Genomic DNA, 21230 nt, shown 5'->3' with positions numbered 1-21230 from the left:
ATTGTAAACTGTACTGTGTCTTCAAAATGTATATAGTATGTATAAGCTGGAAATACAAGCCTAACAGTTGTCCATTTGTTTACTCCAACTAGGGGAGGGAGGGTAGGGTTAGGGGAAAATAATAATAAAGGAAAATATATGGAAAATATATATACAGTATCAGTCAAAAGTTTGGACACACCTACTCATTCAAGGGTTTTTCTTTATATTTACTATTTTCTACATTGTAGAATAATAGCGAAGACATCAAAACTATGAAATAACACATATGGAATCATGTAGTAACCAAAAAAGTGTTAAACAAACCAAAATATATTTTAGATTCTTCGAAGTAGCCACTCTTTGCCTCGATGACAGCTTTGCACACTCTTGGCATTCTCTCAACCAGCTTCACCTGGAATGCTTTTCCAACAGTCGTGAAGGAGTTCCCACATATGCTTAGCACTTGTTGACTGCTTTTCCTTCACCATCTCAATTGGGTTGAGGTCGGGTGATTGTGGTTGTGTGTTGATCAAATAGCCCTTACACAGCCTGGAGGTGTGTTTTGGATCATTGTCCTGTTGAAAAACAAATGATAGTCCCACTAAGCGCAAACCAGATGGGATTGGGGTATCACTGCAGAATGCTGTGATAGTCATGCTGGTTAAGTATGCCTTGAATTCTAAATAAATCACAGACAGTGTCACCAGAAAAACACCATCACACCTCCACCTTTATGCTTCATGGTGGGAACCACACATGCAGAGATCATCCGTTCACCTACTCTGCGTCTCACAAAAACACGGAGCTGGAACCTAAAATCTCAAAATGGGACTCATCAGACCCAAGGAAAGATTTCCACCGGTCTAATGTCCATTGCTCATGTTTCTTGGCACAAGCAAGTCTCTTCTTCTTATTGGTGTCCTTTAGTAGTGGTTTCTTTGCGGCAATTCAACCATGAAGGCCTGATTCATACAGTCTCTTTTGAACAGTTGATGTTTAGATGTCTGTTACTTGAACTCTGTGAAGCGTTTATTTGGGCTGCAATTTCTGAGACTGGTAACTCTAATGAACTTATCCTCTGCAGCAGAGGTAACTTTTGCGACTGCACTTGAAATTTTCCAGATTGACTGACCTTCATATCTTAAAGTAAAGATGGACGGTCATTTTTCATTGCTCATTTGAGCTGTTCATGCCAAAATTTGGACTTTGTCTTTACCAAATAGGGCTATCTTCTGTACCACCCTTACCATGACAAAACACAACTGATTGGCTCAAATAAAATAAATTCCACAAATGAACTTTTAAAATGGCACTCTTGTTAATTGAAATGCATTCCATGTGACTACCTAATGAAGCTGGTTGAGAGAATGCCAAGAGTGTGCAAAGCTGTCATCAAGGCAGAGGGGGGCTGCTTTGAAGAATCTCAAATGTAACATATATTTTCATTTGTGTTATGGTTTCTACATGATTCCATATGTGTTATTTCCTAGTTTTGATGTATTCACTATTATTATAGAATGTAGAAAATAGTAAACACAAAGAAAAACCTTTGAATGAGTAGGTGTGTCCAAACTTTTGTACTGTATATATTAGTACTGTATATATTTTATATTTCATTTACCTTTAATAATGCAGTTGGGACTTGTTATAACATGTTCATGAAGTGATTATAGATGTGTAATGAATACTCAATGTATATATAGTCAAAGAAATTGTCACCGAAATGTATTCAGATGTGTGAATGGTGTGTGTTTTTGTTTGAGTGAAATATATTTGAAATATTTGAAATAAGGAATGTGTTTGCTTTGTTTGGTATGAGTTTTTTTATTCACAAAATGTATTTCAGATATACATTTTATTTTATTAAATGTTGATGTGATTATGCTGTGTCTTATTATTCAGACAGATCGTGAATTGCAGTTTGTATTGCCCTATTCAAATCATACTTCCACAAATGAACTATACCTTACCAAACGTGATGCCCATGACTTTCCCTCTAAAGCTAAGCTACATGTAAGCCATGGTTTGCCATGTATGGCTCCTCCCATGGAGAAGGTGTCAACAAAGCTCCAGTATAAAACCAATAAACAGGTTTACCGTCACATCATAGTTCATTCCAGCTGTAAGGTACAGCACATTATATTAGCTTTGTTTTTAAATTGTTGGTCACTTTACTCTGTTTAAATAAATTAGATTGTTTCAGAGTTTGGAAAAATGGTTAGCATGATGTAAAGCATCTCATCTCCAAGAGTAAGACAGTTGCTGTTGGTCTTTTGTCTTATAAACTCTCTGAAAAAAAACTATTCTAACTCTGGTACACATGATTGTTTCTCCTCCTTCTCTTTATCTCTATTTATTTACTTGCGTTATGGAAAAATGTTTATTTATGTAATTTTGAAATGTCAATGATGCCACTCATTCTCCCAGTGAACAAGTACAGTATTATTTCAGTTTTAATATAGTCATTGTAAGTTGAGAAGGGCTCATGTTTGACACCATATGCCTGTAGTTTGTGTGATTGGTTAGATTAGGAACCCAGCAGAACAGCAGAGGTTTACACTCAGGAAATAACTGTGCTTAATTCAACCATACATGCAAATGACTACTATTTTCAGTGTTAGTAATTTGATTCATCTTCAGGTTACCCACTACCTCCAATGTATTCTAATTACTTGGAATTTTACAATATTTATAGACCTTAGTTTATGGACTCCAACAAGTAAGCCACCTGAAACATGTTATTGCTGTGTGTGTCCTTTGAGTAGCCAGAGTACCAGTTTGTTTCACCTCTCTTACCAACTCCTTGTGGAATTGTCATTCTAAAGCTACTGTATGTTGTTTGGCTTGACAATAACAGTAATTGAGTTGGCAAGAGCAGAAACAGATATGGGACCAGGCTAGCCTTTGAGTACTGTTGTCATGCAATGCTATCAATCTAATATAATCTCTTATTCAAAGGCCTCAATGCAGATTTAATGACACCATATCATAGCATCATTTGACCTGTCTAACTGTCCTCTGATTGGCTGAAGCCATGCAACAAGACTGGCCACCCTATGTGATCAACAGGCCGGCCTACTCGCTCCCAGACTTCGATAGGAAGTTTGACATGAAGAAACGGACCTTCCCCATAGGACAGAAAGTGAAGAAGTGCTTCAGGTACAGTATTTACGTTCTGCTAACAATCAAAAGCCAGCAAATGTTTATCTCTTTCATGAGTCAATGTAGTTTATCCAACAAAACCTTAGTACTTTTGTTGACATTTACATTTTAAACCATTATGTTCCTGTCGAGAGATCTGTGATGTGATTCTTGGGCTAGTACTATACCAAAGGAAGAGGAGCCATGTTATGAGGCCATAGGGAGACTGTTGTAACCAGATGTATCTTTAGGTGCTCTGGGTCTCGACTCAAGTCCCTGCTGTTCAGACACCTGCCTATCCTAAGCTGGCTGCCCAAGTACAAGGTGAAGGAGAACCTCCTCTGTGATGTTATCAGTGGGGTCAGCGCAGGTACCATTCAGGTTCCCCAAGGTCTGTCATTCTACTCCCTCTGGTGTTCTTCCATTCAAGTTCTGTGCCTTTAACATTAAAGAGGGACTGAACTTACAAATTCCACATTCGTTTTTCCGGTACTCATTGGGCTCATTTGAGTGGATCACTTTTGTCAAGTTGTGACAATCGTTGGATGTTTGAGTAGGAAAAAACCCAAACCCGTTTCTAAAAAACGACTCTCATTCTTTCAACATTTGCGACAATGTCTTGTATATATTGCTGTCAAACAAGTCTGAGGTGCTGCGTGTCAATGGTTAGTTTGTCATTCTGTAAATGAATGGGCGGGTTGTAGGTTGATTCTGGTGAGCAATAGGATAGCGTGAGCTGCAGCACGCTGGGCAGCTGTGCTCCTGATAATTTGATTACTGCCTCACAGTGCCAGTCGTGATTAGACTGTGCCAGGCAGTGGTCCCATGTGGGCAGGCTTAAAATGAAAACCCAACCATCAGGTAAACTGTGGCAACTTCAGTTGTATGATGGTTCAAGACAACTCAGAACTAGGAAATCTTTGACCTCTGACTTCAGTGCGTTCCAGACAATTGGGAACTCTGAAAAAAACTAGCTCCGACTGGGAGAAATCATTTTGAAAGGTCATCCAAGTCGGAAACTCTGCCATCATTCTAGAGCTCCGACTTCTCCAATCTGAATATTACTGACGTCATGATTTTTCCAAAACGTTTCTTTTTTTGAGTTCCCAGTTTTCTTGAACGCACCAACAAATCTCAGTTTTGGACAATAATGACTATATGATCAAAATTATCCTATTTACACTACAGTCAATGTTGGCACTAGACTAAATGTTTTTGACTAATATTGATGCCACATAGGCCATTTTCAACCAGAGAAGTTGGTTTTTGAGTTCAGCCTCTCTTTAAGATAAATCTCTAAACATAAATATTTTCAGTTTCAAAGTGAATCATTGCATTTTTAACAACATTAATATTAATAGGTCTCAACATTAATATTCCAGCTAATTATCAGAAATAATATTTTCCTTGATTATGGTTGTTCAATTGATTTTCTATTCTTTACAGGCATGGCCTTTGCCCTGCTGGCTAATCTACCTCCTGTCAATGGCCTCCAGTCCTCCTTCTTTCCTCTCATCCCCTACTTCTTCATGGGCACTGCTTACCAAATGGTCCCAGGTAAGTTTACCATCATCAAAAGCATATGTTATAGGATGTAATTGTCCCAGACACGCTGAAGCTTGAATAGTCACGAAGTGAAGTGTCCTTCGGTGGGTTGTTTTTTATGCAGAGGACATAGGATTCATCTTCTTAAAGTGTAATGGAATGTTCTCTGAGTCCAGGTACCTTTGCTGTGCTTAGTATCATGGTGGGCATGGAGTGCCTGAAGCTGGCCCCTGAGTCTGACTTCAGCCACTTCAATGCCACCATTAACGCCACAGTGATGGATGAGGACAGGATGAACGAGGTTCGACTGGGCATCTCTGGGACGCTGGGCTGCCTTACTGCTATAATACAGGTACTGCAGCCACAGAGAAGCCTAGTTTACCATTGTACAGTATATGTGACAGAACGCAGGTTGACATTTATTGTCAAGAATCCTGCCCTGGAAGCATAACTGACCGATTTCGGCTAGATGAGCCAGCTGAAAAGTTGGGTTAGGCATTAGGGTTAGCAGTGTGGTTAAGGTTAGAGCTAGGTTTAGATCGGATTTTATGGCTTTGTAGCTGTGCCAGCTAGTGACCACTCTGCAGAGCTGCCTCTGGTACATGAGTCATCCCAATAAATGTCAACCTGCGGTTTGAACCCCGGTGATACTGTGTGCCACAACTGTGTCAGCGTTCTATGCTATAAAGCCTAGGCATTGTCTTGGGAGGTAATGCAAATATTAAGCTCTCGTACTGTACCTTAAATGTGAATGAATTAACTGTTGCACAAAATCTGTCTGAGCAGATGGGCCTGGGCTTGATGCAGTTTGGCTTTGTGGCCATCTACCTGTCCGAGTCCTTCGTCAGAGGGTTCATGACAGCAGCTGGCTTGCAGATCCTGATCTCTGTACTAAAGTACATCTTTGGCATCAAAGTGCCTTCCTACAGTGGACCACTTGCCACTATCAATGTAAGCCTCATTTGATGAAAAGTTACCTTTGCTCTTCATATCTGCATGCAGAACTACAGTGCTACTTACACTAACCATGCACATAATGTCCCTTTTTGTCACAGACTCTTAAAGATATAGTTCATGGCCTGCCTAACACCAACATAGCCTCGCTGGTCTTTGCTCTGATCAGCAGTGTGGTTATTATAACAGTGAAGGAGCTGGGTGCACGCTACCACCAGAAGCTACCCATCCCCATGGAGATCATCATTGTGAGTAATGGAGGACTCTAATTTGTTCCTCTTATTCTATGCTGTATTATGCTATGCCTTGTTATGCCAGCCTGGGCTATACTATGATATACTGTTATGCCATCCTATACTATATTATGCTATGACATCCTGTGCAATATTATGCTATGCCATGTAATGCCAGCCTATGCTATGCTATGATTTGCTATGTTATGCTATGCTATGTTAGGTTATGCTATGCCATGTTATAACATCATGCTATGCTATGTGAGGTTATGCTATGGATTTATAAGAACTATATAAATGGTTAAACCAGAACCTCGCTTTGCGCAGGTGGTGGTGGCCACAGCCATATCGGGCCTCCTGGACCTGCCTGATAAGTATCACATCGACATAGTGGGGAAGATTCCCCTAGGGTAAAGGACACAGAATATCACCAGACAAGTTTACTGTTATTGTGTGCTATTATGACTGTTTAACAGTCTATCCTCACATTGACAAGGAGGTTCTGTAATCTCAACCTCTCCTCCTAGATTTCCTGCTCCGATCCTCCCAACAGTGAGTCAGTGGGAAGGGATGCTGAGCTCAGCCTTCTCCCTGGCTATCGTGGGCTATGTGGTCAACCTGGCTATAGGCAGGACAATGGCAGCAAAGCATGGCTACGATGTGGATCCCAATCAGGTACGGATAGGGGTCAAGCATGAGGGGAAGGTGTTATTGACTGTTCGTTGTGTTATTGTGTTATTGACTGCATGTTTGTTTATCCCATGTGTAACTCTGTGTTGTTGTTTTTGTTGCACTGCTTTGCTTTATCTTGGCCAGGTCTCACTTGTAAATGAGAACTTGTTCTCAACTTGCCTACCTGGTTAAATAACGGTGAAATCAATTTAAAAAATAAAAAGGAAGAAAATGTCAAGTTTATTTTTCACCACATTATTGTCAAATGTGACTTGCCTAGTTAAATAAAGGTTACATTTTAAAAAAGGGAAAAAAAGTATTTTAATTTTTAATGTTATTTTTCCTGTTGTGACATGAGGATACCTGGATCACCTATTGAGATAAGCCTTTTGTTAAGTAAATCAGGTGATAAATAAAATGAAAAGGAGTGTGTCTTTAACATATTATATTTTTGTTTGTAATCTCATCAAATCCTTCTGCCTAAGCTTTCTGACTATAACTGACTATAATCTCCATTACTCATCATAGTGTACTATAAACACTGATGTGTGTTCTTGTGCAGGAGATGTTCGCTTTGGGCTGCAGTAACTTCGTGGGGTCTTTCTTCAAGATCCATGTGATCTGCTGTGCTCTGTCTGTCACCCTGGCAGTAGACAATGCTGGGGGAACATCACAGGTCAGACATAGGGAGCATTGAGACACAGGGAGCATTGAGACACAGGGAGCATTGAGACACAGGGAGCATTGAGACACAGGGAGCATTGAGACACAGGGAGCATTGAGACACAGGGAGCATTGAGACATAGGGAGCATTGAGACACAGGGAGCATTGAGACACAGGGAGCATTGAGACACAGGGAGCATTGAGACACAGGGAGCATTGAGACACAGGGAGCATTGAGACACAGGGAGCATTGAGACATAGGGAGCATTGAAGCAGGACAATGTAGAAACTTTGCATGGCACAAGACAACACAGAATTCATTGAACACACCTCCTACTTTTATGTTTAACAATTCACTTAATACTAACTAACTTGTTAATTCCCTTTGTGGTTGATTGACAGACATTTTATTTTGGTAGAATCCCCCTTTTGCAGAAGCATCAGCTACTCTTCCTGGGGGCCACAAAAAACACAAAACAACAATAACATCAGAGCTCTGTTCAGGACACAGTTAGTATGTAGTAGTATTGGCATCTTGTCTCAATGAAGACTCCATCCTATTCTTTCTTCTTCACAGTTTTCCAGTCTGTGTGTGATGCTGGTGGTCATGGTCACCATGCTGGCCTTGGGGCATTTCCTCAAACCACTACCAAAGGTGAGGACCTTTGTTTTGATGCATTCAAAAGAGATAGAAACAGTGATGTACAGCAGGGGTTCTCAACCATTTATTTTCCGGGGGTCCACGGAAGCACTTTCAAATCGAGAAACCCCTGAAAGCTCTCTTAGACCCCTCAGGGGTTCTAGACCTCCTGGTTTAGAATCACTGATGTCCAGTAACACTGAGGGTTGAAAATCAAAATAAGTATTTGTTTCGTCTTACATCATACATGTTTATGATGTAGAAATAACATACAGTAAAAAATGTACTGAGTGTTGATACCCATTTATTCCTGTAGTCTGTGCTGGGAGCCCTGATAGCGATCAACCTGAAGAACACTCTGCTACAACTCTCTGACCCATATTACCTCTGGAAGAAGAGCAAACTGGACTGTGTGAGTCAAATCCATTACTCATTGTCTGACCAACACATGCCTAGAGAACTCAGATTGAATGTAAACTCTTGATGTCGATCCTAAAACACTGTCAAATCTACTGCTCTAATGATCCCGTATCTTGTCCAGTGTGTGTGGGTGGTCTCCTTTTTAGCCACCTTCTTCCTGAGTTTGCCTTATGGAGTTACCATTGGAGTCAGCTTCTCCATCCTCGTGGTTATTTTTCAGACCCAGTTGTAAGTAAAACAACGTTGATTGTGTCACAAAAGTCACAAACTGGTATATTTGATATGCTCATGTTTTTAATTGTTAAGAAATATATTAGATGTAATTTAATTTGTTCTCCACAGTCGAAATGGTTCAGAGATGGCTCAGATCATGGACACAGATATATACAAAGATCCCAAGGTCTACAGCAAGGTAGTGAAACTGTGTTCACCATTAACTTTGGATTTATGTTCGTGTCTTCTTTCACAGCAAGATTGTATGTCTGTAAATATATGGTTCTATTTCTATAGGTGAAATGTATAGAAGGGGTGAAAATAAGGAACTACTGCTCCCCTCTCTATTTTGCCAATACAGAGATATTCCGACGAAAGGTCATCAAAAAGGTACCTTGATGGCCATATCTCTCTCTCTGCCATCAATTATGTTTAGAACCATTTACCATCTGCTGTGTGTTTGTGCATAGACTGGATTGGACCCAGGTAAACTTCTCCTGGCTAGGAAGAAGCTTCTGAAGAAACAGCAGAAGGAGTTAGACAGGCAAAACAAGGAAACCAAGAAGAGGAAGCCCAGCTCTCTGGTAACCATGAGATCTCAGGTAAGAGGTCACAGGTCAGGGCTTTAGTGTATTTATTTTGGGTAGATACGTATAACTATACCGAACAAAAATATGAACTATACATGTAAAGTTTTGGTCCCATGTTTCATGAGTTGAAATAAAGGATCCCAGAAATTATCTCATTCCAATTTTGTACAGATTTTTTTTAAACATCCCTGTTAATAAGCATTTCTCCTTTGCCAAGATAATCCATCCACCTGACAGGTGTGGCATATCAAGAAGCTGATTAAACGCCATGATCATAACACAGGCCACTCTTAAATGTACAGTTTTGTCACACAACACAATGCCACAGATGTCTCAAGTTTTGAGGGAGTGTGCAATTGGCATGCTGACTGCAGGAATGTCCACCAGAGCTGTTGCCAGAGAATTCAATGTTAATTTCTCAACCATAAACCTCCTCCAACATCATTTTAGAGAATTTGGTGTATGTCCAACCGGCCTCACAACCGCAGACCATGTGTAACTACATCAGCCCAAGACCTCCATATCAGGCTTCTTCACCTGCGGTATCGTCTGAGACCAGCCACCCGGACAGCTGATGAAACTATTAAAGCCCTTTGTGGGGAAAAGCAAATTCTGATTGGCTGGACCTTGCCCCCGAGTGGGTGTGCCCTGCCCAATCATGTGAAATCCATAGATTAGGACCTAATGAATTTGTTGCAATTGACTGATTTCCTTATGAACTGTAACTCAGTAAAATTGTTGCATGTTGTGTTTATATTTTTGTCCAGTATAGATATAACCTACGTAAAGACTTCACACTGGGAGCACACTGGTTGAATCAACGTTTTTTCCCATTTAATTTCAATGAAATTACGTTGAACTTATGTGGAATAGCCCAGTGTTTTCTGTGCGTTTAACATAATATATTAGTGAACAGCTGTATCCCGCGGATGCTTTTGCAATTGCATGCCACCGCTGGGGTAGCTGCGGTGAGAGAGCGCTGCAGGAAAGTGCGCTGTGGCAGAAGCGAATGCGCAGAAATCTCTTGTTTTATGGCACTGCTTCGCAGGTCAGGTCAAAGGCATCTGATCCGACCACAAATAGGCCGTATGACCAAGCCTTTTGGGTTTTGAAGGTGCTATATGAAACATACTGTACATTTGAGATTAAATTATGTCAAAGCTAGAGATTTATCCCAGTGTAATTTTTGCCCTTGGATTTAGTTGACTGTTTTGTGGCTTTCCTTCTCCCACGTTTAGACCTTATCACAGCAAGAGCTTCAGAACGACTTTGACATTGGTAACGGCAATCCTTACCCGCCACCATCACCCACCAGCTGTGTCAACTTCCACTGTAGTGATAATGAGCTGGGTGAGCAGTCTCCTGACCCAGACCAGCCCAGTGCCTCCCCTGTCATCCTGGACTCTCAGCCCATCCCCTTCCACACCCTCATCCTGGACCTGTCAGGGGTCTGCTTCATAGACCTCATGGGAATCAAAGTACTCACCAAGGTCAGACAGCTAGCCATTTGGTTGTTGTTCTTTTTTCCTTTATTTCCTTTATTTGGTTCCCCGTGACACCTTGGTCATTTGTTATGTTAGCTACAGTATATGAATAGTGAGATGATGGGTGATAATACAACAGTGTCATCATATAGACCAGACATGCCCCGTTTTGATGGTCCTCGGATCAATTGTTGTTAGTTAGAATAGTAGAATGTTTCAACATTTGGTTGTGCATTAGCAGTTTTTGTCTTATGTCAGTCACTGAAAGTCAGTCAATTAGCCCATGTATGTTAACATTTCTTAGATTGCTCATTTAGTTTAGCAGCCAGCTATCCAAACTTGTTATCATGGTCGAATTTCTGGCCGGGGGGCCATCACTGATTTTGTCAGTCAGTCTCACTCAGATTTCATATTAAAAACTACAAACATTTCTCTCTGCCACATGACAAAATGTGTAGAATTGCAGGAAATTAGTTATAAAATTGCAAAATCTTCTCTCCTCCCCAATGCAAAATGTGTAGAATTCATGAAATTAAGTAGAAATTGTAAAACATTTCTCTCCACTGTCAAGCAGGGGGGGGGCACTTAAAATGTTTTGCTTGCAATGTCTCTTTGTGTGTGTGTGGTGTGTGTGTGTGGGGGGGTGGGGGGGGTCCCTCATGATGAGTTCAGATTTTTTGTGGCCCCCAACCCCATCACAGTTGCCCATCCCTGATATAGTATATAGACAATAAGCACTGTATCCACATTTATTTTGTTTTTTAACAAGTCTGATAGTGCACGATGCATTTGTACTTTTAGAGTGATATGCACTGGCGGCTGTCATAGAGTTTGTTGAGGCTTGATGTGTGCTGTTATGTACTTGTCATACAGATGTACTTGAGCTATGAGATGTTGGGGATCAAGCTATACTTGGCCAATGTTCAAGGTAAGATCTAGTTTTCATGACGCAGTTACCTATCAAACGGCCAGGTGTCTTTTAATAGTAGTCATGGGAACATGATCTCATTTGCAGGAGCAAAAGCCGAGTCACTGTCTACAAACTAAGGACACATAGAAGATGGAAGAGAATACAGTTAACGGTTCAAATCCCATCTCAGCATTACCATAATAGGATCTAGAATTGTACATTTCCTTCTCGCTTTTTCCTATTGAGATAAAGAGGTGATCAATCAAAGGGAAGAGTGCAGGTTGGCATTCAATTTACCATTCATTGATAAAGGGTTCCCTGTTTCTCTGTTGAATCATATATGCAATGTCTTGAGCTTCCCGATGCAATGGAATGTTTAAGGTCCTTTGAGGTCCATCACATTGGGTGAAAATTTCAGTCCCTTAACTAAAGAGTCTGTTTATACAAAATAAAATAGTATCATAGTGGACATACAAGGTCCCTGAGCTCCCTTGTTTTGCTCCTTGTATTACTTTGTTAGTTCCTGGTGTGTGTTTGCAGCACAGGTGTACGAGGAGCTGGAGGGGGGAGAAATGTTTGAGGAGGGCAGTGTCCCCCGATGTCACCTCTTCCTAACTGTCCATGACGCCATCCTCTGTGCCCTGCAGAGGTCGAGGAACACAGGAGGCTGTGAAAAGGCAGGTTGCACCTACTCCCACACCTTAATCACTATGACCTTGAATCACTTCTCAAATCCTCATTGAGCAATGAGAAAGTAAATGATACAGCAACTACATCTGAACAACATCTTGTCTGCAATTTGGTCAAAGATAAGGACATAACAATTCATAGATATCTAATTTATGGGACAGGTCCAGTTAAAATAGTTTACAGACGTTTACATACAATTTTAAATAATATATGATTACTGTTTTCCAATCCTCCATGAACGTATCTGAGGCAGTGAGGGTAAACAGAACAAACATATAACAAAATGGCAATGATATTTTTTTTTGTTATTTTAGCTGCCTCTGAGGTAATAATGAAACTTCATTCACATAGATAGACATTTCGGAGAGCGAGAGAGTGCTAGAGTCAGCAGTGGACCCTTGCAGTGGGTCGTTTGGCGTGGATAACACCCTTCAAAGTCACTGCGTACCGGGGTGAATCCCCACAGGCTCCTCTTCTGCAGAGCAGACAGGACATAAGCCCCTGGTTCTGCCTACATCAAGACTTTACCCCCACCATCTCTCCTCTAAGCATGAGAGAACATACAAAAGCCCTGTCCCAATCCTCCATGAACATATCAGGGGCAGTGAGGGTTAACAGAACAAAATCCAGAGAGCTTGTTACCACTGCTGTACCATTTACTTCAGAACTTCACGTTGATACCTGATGTCGACACAGGTCATAAAAATACAATTTAGTCTGTTTTTCCCCTCTTTTCTCTCCCATTACACACCCAGAGCCAGAATTCCCGGGGTTATATCACTGGTTCAGGTCATGTTGCAGGCCGGCAGTTGAGTTCAAAACCAATAAATTGCTAGAGGAAATGTGTTAACGACAATTTACGTGTGTGTGGAGTTATGGATGACTGAAGTGTCTCTATAGGGTTGCATGGGGTTGCAGACAGAGCAAGACAAGAAGGAGCTGGTCCTCAATTTTCAGGAGGATGAGGAGAGGGACCTTGAGCAGGTACACTGACTAAATTAACCATTTATCATTGTTGTGTATAATCTATCTTGATGAAGCAACTTCTTGTAAAATAGATGGATCACATCATATCATATTTTCCTATCAACCCAACACAGTAATTCACAATAGTATTTGTTTCATCCTTTTCTCTCCACAGGAACTGTTTTGAACATGGGATTTGTACTGCTGAATGTATGAAGAATGGAGTAAAGAGAAAGGAGTAATAGATATGGGTAGATGTTGAAGTTAACTTTAGGTTGATCATAACATTCAACATTTTTCTTTGATTTCATAAATTCTTTGATTTCTTCAATTCTGTCACGACTTCCGCCGAAGTCAGTCCCTCTCCTTGTTCGGGCGGTGTTCGGCAGTCGACCTTCTAGCCATCATTGATCCATTTTTCATTTTCCATTGGTTTTGGTTTTGTCTTGTCTTCCTACACACCTGGTTCCAATCCCATCAATTACATGTTGTGTATTTAACCCTCTGTTTTCCTCATGTCCTTGTCGGAGATTTTTTCTTGTATGTAGGTTTATTGTTAATTCTGTTGTGCGATGGGTTTTGCACCCTCTATTTGTTATTTTGTATACTTTGGTTTTCGGAGGTTTTGATGTTTATTAAACAGCTCCGTTTTTACCAAGTTCATTCTCCTGCGCCTGACTTCCCCACCACATTACAAATTCTTTGATTATAAATTATTGTGTATTGTAAATATTGTTCTGGATAATCTTGAAATAATGATTATAAGGGTGATAGACTGTAAAATATCTGTAGTGACTAATTAACTGGTCTCCTTGAGGACATGACCATCATTATCACATCTTTCCTATTATTATTTGTGTAAAATACCAGAGGTGGGACAAAGTCACTATTATTCGAGTCACAAGCAAGTCTCAAGTCACAAGGTCCAAGTCTCAAGTCGAGTGCCAACTAGAAAGGTCGAGCCCCGAGTCAAGTCCAAGTCGTGCATTCTAAGAGCAAGTCAAGTCGAGTAGAGTCACAAGTTTTCAAGTCAATTCTCAAGACAAGTAAAAAATAAAAAATGTGCCATATCATACAAAAAAGTAGATTGACCAAAAATACACGGACAATAGCTCAAAACGAATACTGTATCAGAATTTACCTGTCCTATCTGAATGGACACAGGTAGAGGGCAAGATGTACAGCCTCCTCTTGAGAAACTAAATAGACGTAGACTAACAGGCGTAGACTAACAGTGAAATGCTTACTTGTCGGCGTAGACTAACAGTGAACAACAGGCGTAGACTAACAGTGAAATGCTTACTTGTCGGCCCTTCCCAACAATGCAGAGAGAAAGAAAGACATTGTAGAAATAATAGAACAATAGTAACAAGTAATAATAAAAGTACATTCAGAAATGTTGTGAAATCGCAGTTACAAATACAAGTTAAACTGGATGGACATCAGAAATAAAGGAAGGACTATAAACAAACAAAATATAACTATTGTAAAATAGATTGTGTCTATAAAATGTGTATAAGATGTATAAACTGAAGGTAGAAGCCTAAGTGTTATTGTTTATTAGTTTACTCCAGTTGGGGGAAGGGTGGTAGGGTTTGCAGGGAATAATAAAGGTATATTCTAAAAAAGTATGTATGTCTATATAGGTATGTATGTATGTATGTATGCATGTATGTATGTATGTCTATATAGGTATGTATGTATGTATGTATGCATATGTGTATGTACGTGTATGTACTGTATATGGATATATATTTAAAAAGAAATAATAAAAGTAATAATAAATATACAATGAGTAATGATAGCGTGGCTATATACACAGGGTGCCATACTCCATTGATAGCCCCAACACTAATCTTAACATTAACACGCATCACTTACGGTCCATATTTGCAAACGTAAGGAACGGATCTTTCATATCAGGAAGAAATAATAATAATAAAAAACTTTAAATTACGACACACCTTTATAAGTTCAGGGTTAGTCTTCCCACACAGCCATATCGCCATGTTTCATCGCTTGTTTACGGAAGACCGAGGCAACCACTTAGCTATCTAGTGTGCTCTGAACACCTGTGTGTAAGCATAACTGGGGAGGAAGTGTAGTTCATCAACTGGAAGCACACACAGCTTGTGGATCTATGCAAAACTGCTACAGTAAGTGTATATTTTTTATTTGAAATATTCTTTCTCGCTGGTATAAAAGATACGGGGCATATCAACATGTAATTTGAAAATTGGTTTGAATGCGATGATTGTTGATGTTTACAAATGTTAAAACACGAACGTCGGAATTTCGCATGGTTCACATGGAGCTAAATGTGGGCAAATGTAACATCTGAAAACCCTACATACGGAGAAGTGTTTTCAAGAGCTAAGGGTACCAGTACTGAGTTGATGTTCAGGGGTATGATTTTTTATATCTTTATTTGATTAGGCAAGTCAGTTAAGAACAAAGTCTTATTTTCAATGACGGCCTAGGAACAGTGGGTTAACTGCCTTGTTCAGAGGCAGAATGACAGATTTTTACCTTGTCAGCTCGGGGATTTGGTCTTGCAACCTTTCGGTTACTAGTCCAACGCTCTAACCACTAGGCCACCCTGCCACCCCTGAGGTTATGGGGATGGAATGATGAAACGCTAGCAATTATTATAAGATGGAATATAGATTTCCATTGCTTGATAACCAATTGCTGTTGAGCTTGCAAAGTAAACAGTTAATATTATTGATCACCCCAAAATGTGGATCCTCTCTCCCTACAATTTGACATTTGTCGCTGCCCCCGATCCAATAGCTGTACAGAAAATAGGGCTCTAGCCTTAGCCTGAGCCTGATGCTCTAGCCTGATGTGACATTTGGTTATAACAAAATAACTACTAAATTTTCCATGGTCCAGAGAGAACAAATTTGAAGTTTTACAGCTCATTTACTACAATTCCAACAAATTTACCAATGGGTGGAGATATATTTTTGCAGTTTTAAAGCTAATTTCTGTCAGGATTTGGCCAGGGTTGTTCCGGGTTTTTGTCAGTAGATGTCCCCATTGTGCTTTTTGTCCCTGTGTTTTTCCCTTGATCCCCATTATTGTTTGCACCTGTGTCTCGTTTCCCCTGATTGTATTTAAACCCTTTGTTTCCCTCAGTTCTGTGCTCTGTGTTTGTATGTTAGCACCCTGCCCTAGTGTTCTGTGTGCTCTTGTCGATTCCGGGTGACGTTCTTGTGGTATTCTGTTTTTTGTTTTTGTTTATTTTTGGTGAGTTTCTTTTGAGTTCTTTTGTGTTTTACCTACCACCTTTTGGATTTGCCATTTTTGTATTTTAGGATTTTTTCTTTATTAAATACACCGTCTTAAGTACTGCTGTGTCTGCCTCATCTTCTGGGTTCTGCTGTCTATTCGTGGCTCAGTTGGTTAAGTGACTGTTTCTCACTCCGGAGACCCAGGTTCGAAACCGGGTCCTGACAGAAACACAGAGCCAAAAATGAACCCAGAGGCAGCCAGTTCCCAGGACCTTTTTGCCACGCTGTCCCACCACCAGGAGACTGTCCAACGCCACGAAGCCGCCCTGGTTCAGCAAGAGGCCTTAATGGCTAGACATTCTCATCTTCTGTCGGAGATGCTGACTTCCATTAAGCAAATATCTGATCGACTTACCCCGGCAACAGTTCCCGTCCCAGTACCTCAAGTTCACGTACCCATGGCAGTTAACCCCCTGGCTGAACCTCGTCTTCCACCTCCCCAACGGTTCTCAGGTGATCCAAGTGCTTGTAAAGGGTTTCTCACTCAATGTTCTCTCTCCTTTGAGCTGCAACCCTCGTCGTTTCCCACCGACCGGTCTAAGATCGCATATATCATCACCCTGCTGTCGGAAAAAGCCCTGGCCTGGGCTACTGCTGTGTGGGATGCCCATAGTTCCTGCTGTGCCAGCTACTCTGCCTTTGCTGAGGAATTCAAACGAGTGTTTCAAGACCCAAGCAGTGGTTCTGACTCAGCCAAACAGCTCCTGACTCTCCATCAAGGTTGGCGCAGCGTGACGGACTATGCCATCCAGTTCCGCACGGTGGCAGCAGCGAGTGGCTGGAACAACGAGGCGCTCACGGTGTGCTTTCTGAAAGGCCTTTCCGACACTATCCAAGATGAACTGGCCACTCGGGAACCACCGGACAATCTCGAGTCCCTGATCAAGTTGGCCTCACGCATTGACCAGCGTCTGAGAGAGAGAGAACTCAACCGTAGACCTCTAGCTCCTATCAGTCCCAGCTCCGAGTCCCCACCTTTATCATCACTGGCTCCACCGGAACCCATGCAGATTGGACGCATCTCCCAGCCTGAGAGAGACCGCCGGATGAGGAGCGACGCTGTCTATATTGCGGCAAACCGGGCCATTTCCGTTCCACGTGTCCCGGGCTCCAGGGAAACGCTCTGTCCTGTACAGACCGGGGGGAACTGTAACGGGAAACATAACCTCCTCCCATCCGTCCAACTCCCGTCTGCTCATTCCAGTCACCCTCTCCTGGGACAACCACAAGCTTCACCTTCAAGCCTTGGTAGACTCTGGAGCTGCAGGTAACTTCATGGATGGTGTCTGGGCGAAGGAGAATGGCGTTCCCTCTGAACTTCTAAGTGACCCCATGAGGGTTACTACATTGGATGGAAGCCCTTTGGGATCTGGACTTGTCACTCATGTCACTACCTCCTTGAGACTTTCAGTTTCACAACACCAGGAATTGATGAACTTTCATTTGATCTCCTGTTCCGAGTTCCCTCTCGTCCTTGGATACCCCTGGCTTCACAGCCATAACCCTCACATCGACTGGTCTGTGGGCACTATCAAGCAGTGGGGTCCTACGTGCCAAGCTACTTGTATTTTCCAGAATTCCCCGAGTTCTACTCCCGAGTCTTTAGAATCCATCGACCTGACCCGAGTTCCCGAGTGTTACCATGACCTCAAACTGGTGTTTAGCAAACAGAGGGCCACCATGCTACCACCCCATAGATCTTACGATTGCCCCATCGACCTGTTTCCGGGCACTTGCCCCCCAGGGGTCGGATCTTTTCCCTATCTCCACCCGAACGAGCTGCTATGGATACCTACATCAAGGACTCTCTGGAAGCAGGCCTCATGCGTCCATCAACCTCCCCGGCGGGAGCAGGGTTTTTCTTTGTGGCCAAGAAAGATGGTGGGTTACGTCCTTGCATCGACTACCGGGGACTCAATGACATAACCGTCCGTAACCGTTACCCGCTACCCCTTATGGCCACAGCCTTCGAGCTGCTCCAGGAAGCAGTTGTTTTCACTAAGCTTGACCTGCGGAACGCATACCATCTTGTGCGGATCAGACCTGGTGACGAGTGGAAGACCGCTTTCAACACGCCTACTGGTCACTATGAATACTTGGTGATGCCCTTCGGCCTGACCAACGCCCCAGCGGTGTTCCAAGCGCTCATAAACGATGTGCTTAGGGATATGCTTAACATATTTGTGTTCGTTTACTTGGATGACATCCTCATCTTTTCGAGCTCCCTTCAAGAACACACTAAGCATGTCAGACAAGTACTCAAACGCCTCCTGGACAGCCATCTGTACGTTAAGCCGGAAAAATGTGAATTCCATTCATCCCGAGTACAATTCCTGGGATTTGTAGTGGAACCCGGTCGAATCCAAATGGACCCTAGGAAGGTAGGGGCGGTAGCGGATTGGCCCACCCCCAAATCCGTTAAGGATGTTCAGCGTTTCCTGGGCTTCACAAACTTTTACCGCAAGTTCATCAAGAACTTCAGTTTGGTGGCAGCTCCTCTCTCAGCTTTAACCAAAGGTGGCAATGCAAGGTTTTTTTGGGGAAGAGAAGCTGAGACGGCCTTCCAAGGACTCAAGCAGCGCATCCTCTCTGCTCCCATCCTGATACTACCGACTACGGATGAACCATTTGTGGTGGAGGTAGACGCATCAGAGGTTGGTGTTGGAGCTGTCCTGTCTCAGAGGGTGAAGACAAGAAGCTTCATCCGTGCGCTTTCTTCTCACACCGGCTTACCCCGACTGAGAGGAACTACGATGTGGGGGATCGTGAACTCCTAGCGGTTAAGATGGCATTGAAGGAATGGAGACACTGGCTCGAGGGGCTTCTCACCCGTTTCAAGTGCTTACGGACCACAAAAATCTGGAGTATATCCAGCAGGCGAAGCGATTGAACTCTAGACAAGCTAGATGGTCCCTTTTCTTCAATCGATTCCAGTTTATCCTCACCTATCGGCCCGGGTCGAAGAATCTCAAACCGGATGCCCTGTCCCGAGTCTACGCTCCTGCCATTCGAGATGACACGGACATGCCTGTCCTTCCTGCTGCTAAGATTGTGGCTCCGATCTCGTGGCAAGTTGAGGATACCGTGAGACGTGCTCAAGCTAGCGAACCGGACCCTAAAGGAGGCCCTGCCAATCGGTTGTTTGTCCCCAAGGCAGTGAGGACTCAGGTCCTTCTGTGGGGGCACTCCTCTCGCCTCACCTGTCATCCGGGCGTAGGTCGCACCTTGGAGTTCATCCAGCGTAAGTTCTGGTGGCCTACCATAAGAGAAGACGTTGCCACTTTCGTCAATGCCTGCCCCGTGTGCTGCCAGGGCAAATCTTCTCACCTCCGCCCTCAAGGACTCCTTCATCCTTTACCTGTTCCCCACAGACCCTGGTCCCATATCTCATTGGACTTTATTACTGGACTTCCTCCATCCCATGGCAATACTACTATCCTAGTCATAATCGACAGGTTTTCTAAGGCGGCCAGGTTCGTCCCTCTGACTAAGTTACCTTCTGCCAAGGAAACGGCTGAGTTGGTAATTAATCATGTGTTCCGAGTCTTCGGCATTCCTCAAGATGTGGTTTCTGACAGAGGTCCCCAGTTCGCCTCAAGGTTTTGGAAGGCCTTCTGCCAACTCATGGGGGCTTCTGCCAGTCTATCTTCAGGGTATCATCCGGAGTCCAACGGTCAAACAGAGAGGATGAATCAAGAGCTGGAAACCACCCTCCGATGTATGACTCGTGACAACCCGTCCACATGGTCATCCTTTATTGTTTGGGCCGAATACGCGCACAACACCTTGCGCTCCTCCTCCACTGGTATGTCCCCGCACGAGTGTCAGTTTGGCTATGCTCCTCCATTGTTCCCGGACCAGGAGGCAGAAGTCAGAGTGCCTTCAGCCTTGAGGTTCGTCAGACGCTGTCGGCTTATGTGGAGGAAGACCCGTCTTAATCTGATGCGTTCCTCACAGAGGTATCAACAACAAGCCAACAGACGTCGCCGTCCCGGGCCTACCCTGCGCCCCGGCCAGAGAGTCTGGCTTTCCACAAGAGACTTACCTCTACGGGTGGAGTCTCGCAAGCTGTCCCAAAAATACATCGGTCCCTTCAAGGTTGCCAGGAGAGTTAACCCAGTTTCTTATCGCCTACACTTACCCAGATCCCTTAAGATTAATCCCACATTTCATGTGTCATTGTTAAAACCTGTTGTTTTTTCTCCCCTTGTCCCGGCAGACAGACCTCCCCCTCCGCCTCGTGTCATTGGAGGCCAGCCGGCTTATACCGTCCACCGGATACTGGATTCCCGCCGGGTGCAGCGGTCCTGGCAGTATCTGGTGGACTGGGAAGGCTACGGTCCTGAGGAGCGCTCCTGGGTTCCTGCCAAAGACATCCTGGACCCTGACCTCATTCGTCAGTTCAGGGTCCTCCACCCTGAGAGAGCTGGTAGGAACGTCAGGAGCCGTTCCTAGGGGGGATTCTGTCAGGATTTGGCCAGGGTTGTTCCGGGTTTTTGTCAGTAGATGTCCCCATTGTGCTTTTTGTCCCTGTGTTTTTCCCTTGATCCCCATTATTGTTTGCACCTGTGTCTCGTTTCCCCTGATTGTATTTAAACCCTTTGTTTCCCTCAGTTCTGTGCTCTGTGTTTGTATGTTAGCACCCTGCCCTAGTGTTCTGTGTGCTCTTGTCGATTCCGGGTGACGTTCTTGTGGTATTCTGTTTTTTGTTTTTGTTTATTTTTGGTGAGTTTCTTTTGAGTTCTTTTGTGTTTTACCTACCACCTTTTGGATTTGCCATTTTTGTATTTTAGGATTTTTTCTTTATTAAATACACCGTCTTAAGTACTG

The 21230-nt window shown here is 42.9% G+C and overlaps 1 protein-coding gene across 1 annotated transcript; it reads left to right on the top strand.

The window, feature by feature from the left end:
- The first annotated feature begins 3016 nt into the window (after positions 1 to 3016).
- On the top strand, positions 3017 to 13291 carry LOC135559318 (solute carrier family 26 member 9-like). The gene is made up of 20 exons (XM_064993500.1): positions 3017 to 3141; positions 3375 to 3514; positions 4570 to 4680; positions 4845 to 5020; positions 5455 to 5619; positions 5724 to 5870; positions 6183 to 6265; positions 6383 to 6530; positions 7090 to 7203; positions 7769 to 7846; positions 8148 to 8243; positions 8373 to 8479; positions 8594 to 8663; positions 8762 to 8854; positions 8935 to 9066; positions 10293 to 10544; positions 11412 to 11466; positions 11989 to 12129; positions 13061 to 13122; positions 13280 to 13291. The coding sequence occupies exons 1-20, from the start codon at positions 3017 to 3019 to the stop codon at positions 13289 to 13291; spliced, it is 2307 nt and encodes a 768-aa protein (XP_064849572.1).
- Positions 13292 to 21230: the final 7939 nt, after the last annotated feature.

The sequence above is a fragment of the Oncorhynchus masou genome, chromosome 18 (genome assembly GCF_036934945.1).
Source record: "Oncorhynchus masou masou isolate Uvic2021 chromosome 18, UVic_Omas_1.1, whole genome shotgun sequence".
NCBI lineage: Eukaryota > Metazoa > Chordata > Actinopteri > Salmoniformes > Salmonidae > Oncorhynchus > Oncorhynchus masou.
Note: the sequence above shows the minus strand (reverse complement) of the source record. Positions and strands in the feature narration are given on the sequence as shown.

Coding starts and splice junctions, on each gene's coding strand:
- LOC135559318 (XM_064993500.1), top strand. CDS start 3,017: ATGCAACAAGACTGGCCACCCTATGTGATCAACAGGCCGGCCTACTCG. Junction 7,204..7,768: donor ATGCTGGGGGAACATCACAG/GTCAGACATAGG, acceptor TCTTCTTCACAG/TTTTCCAGTCTGTGTGTGAT. Junction 12,130..13,060: donor AGGAGGCTGTGAAAAGGCAG/GTTGCACCTACT, acceptor GGTTGCAGACAG/AGCAAGACAAGAAGGAGCTG.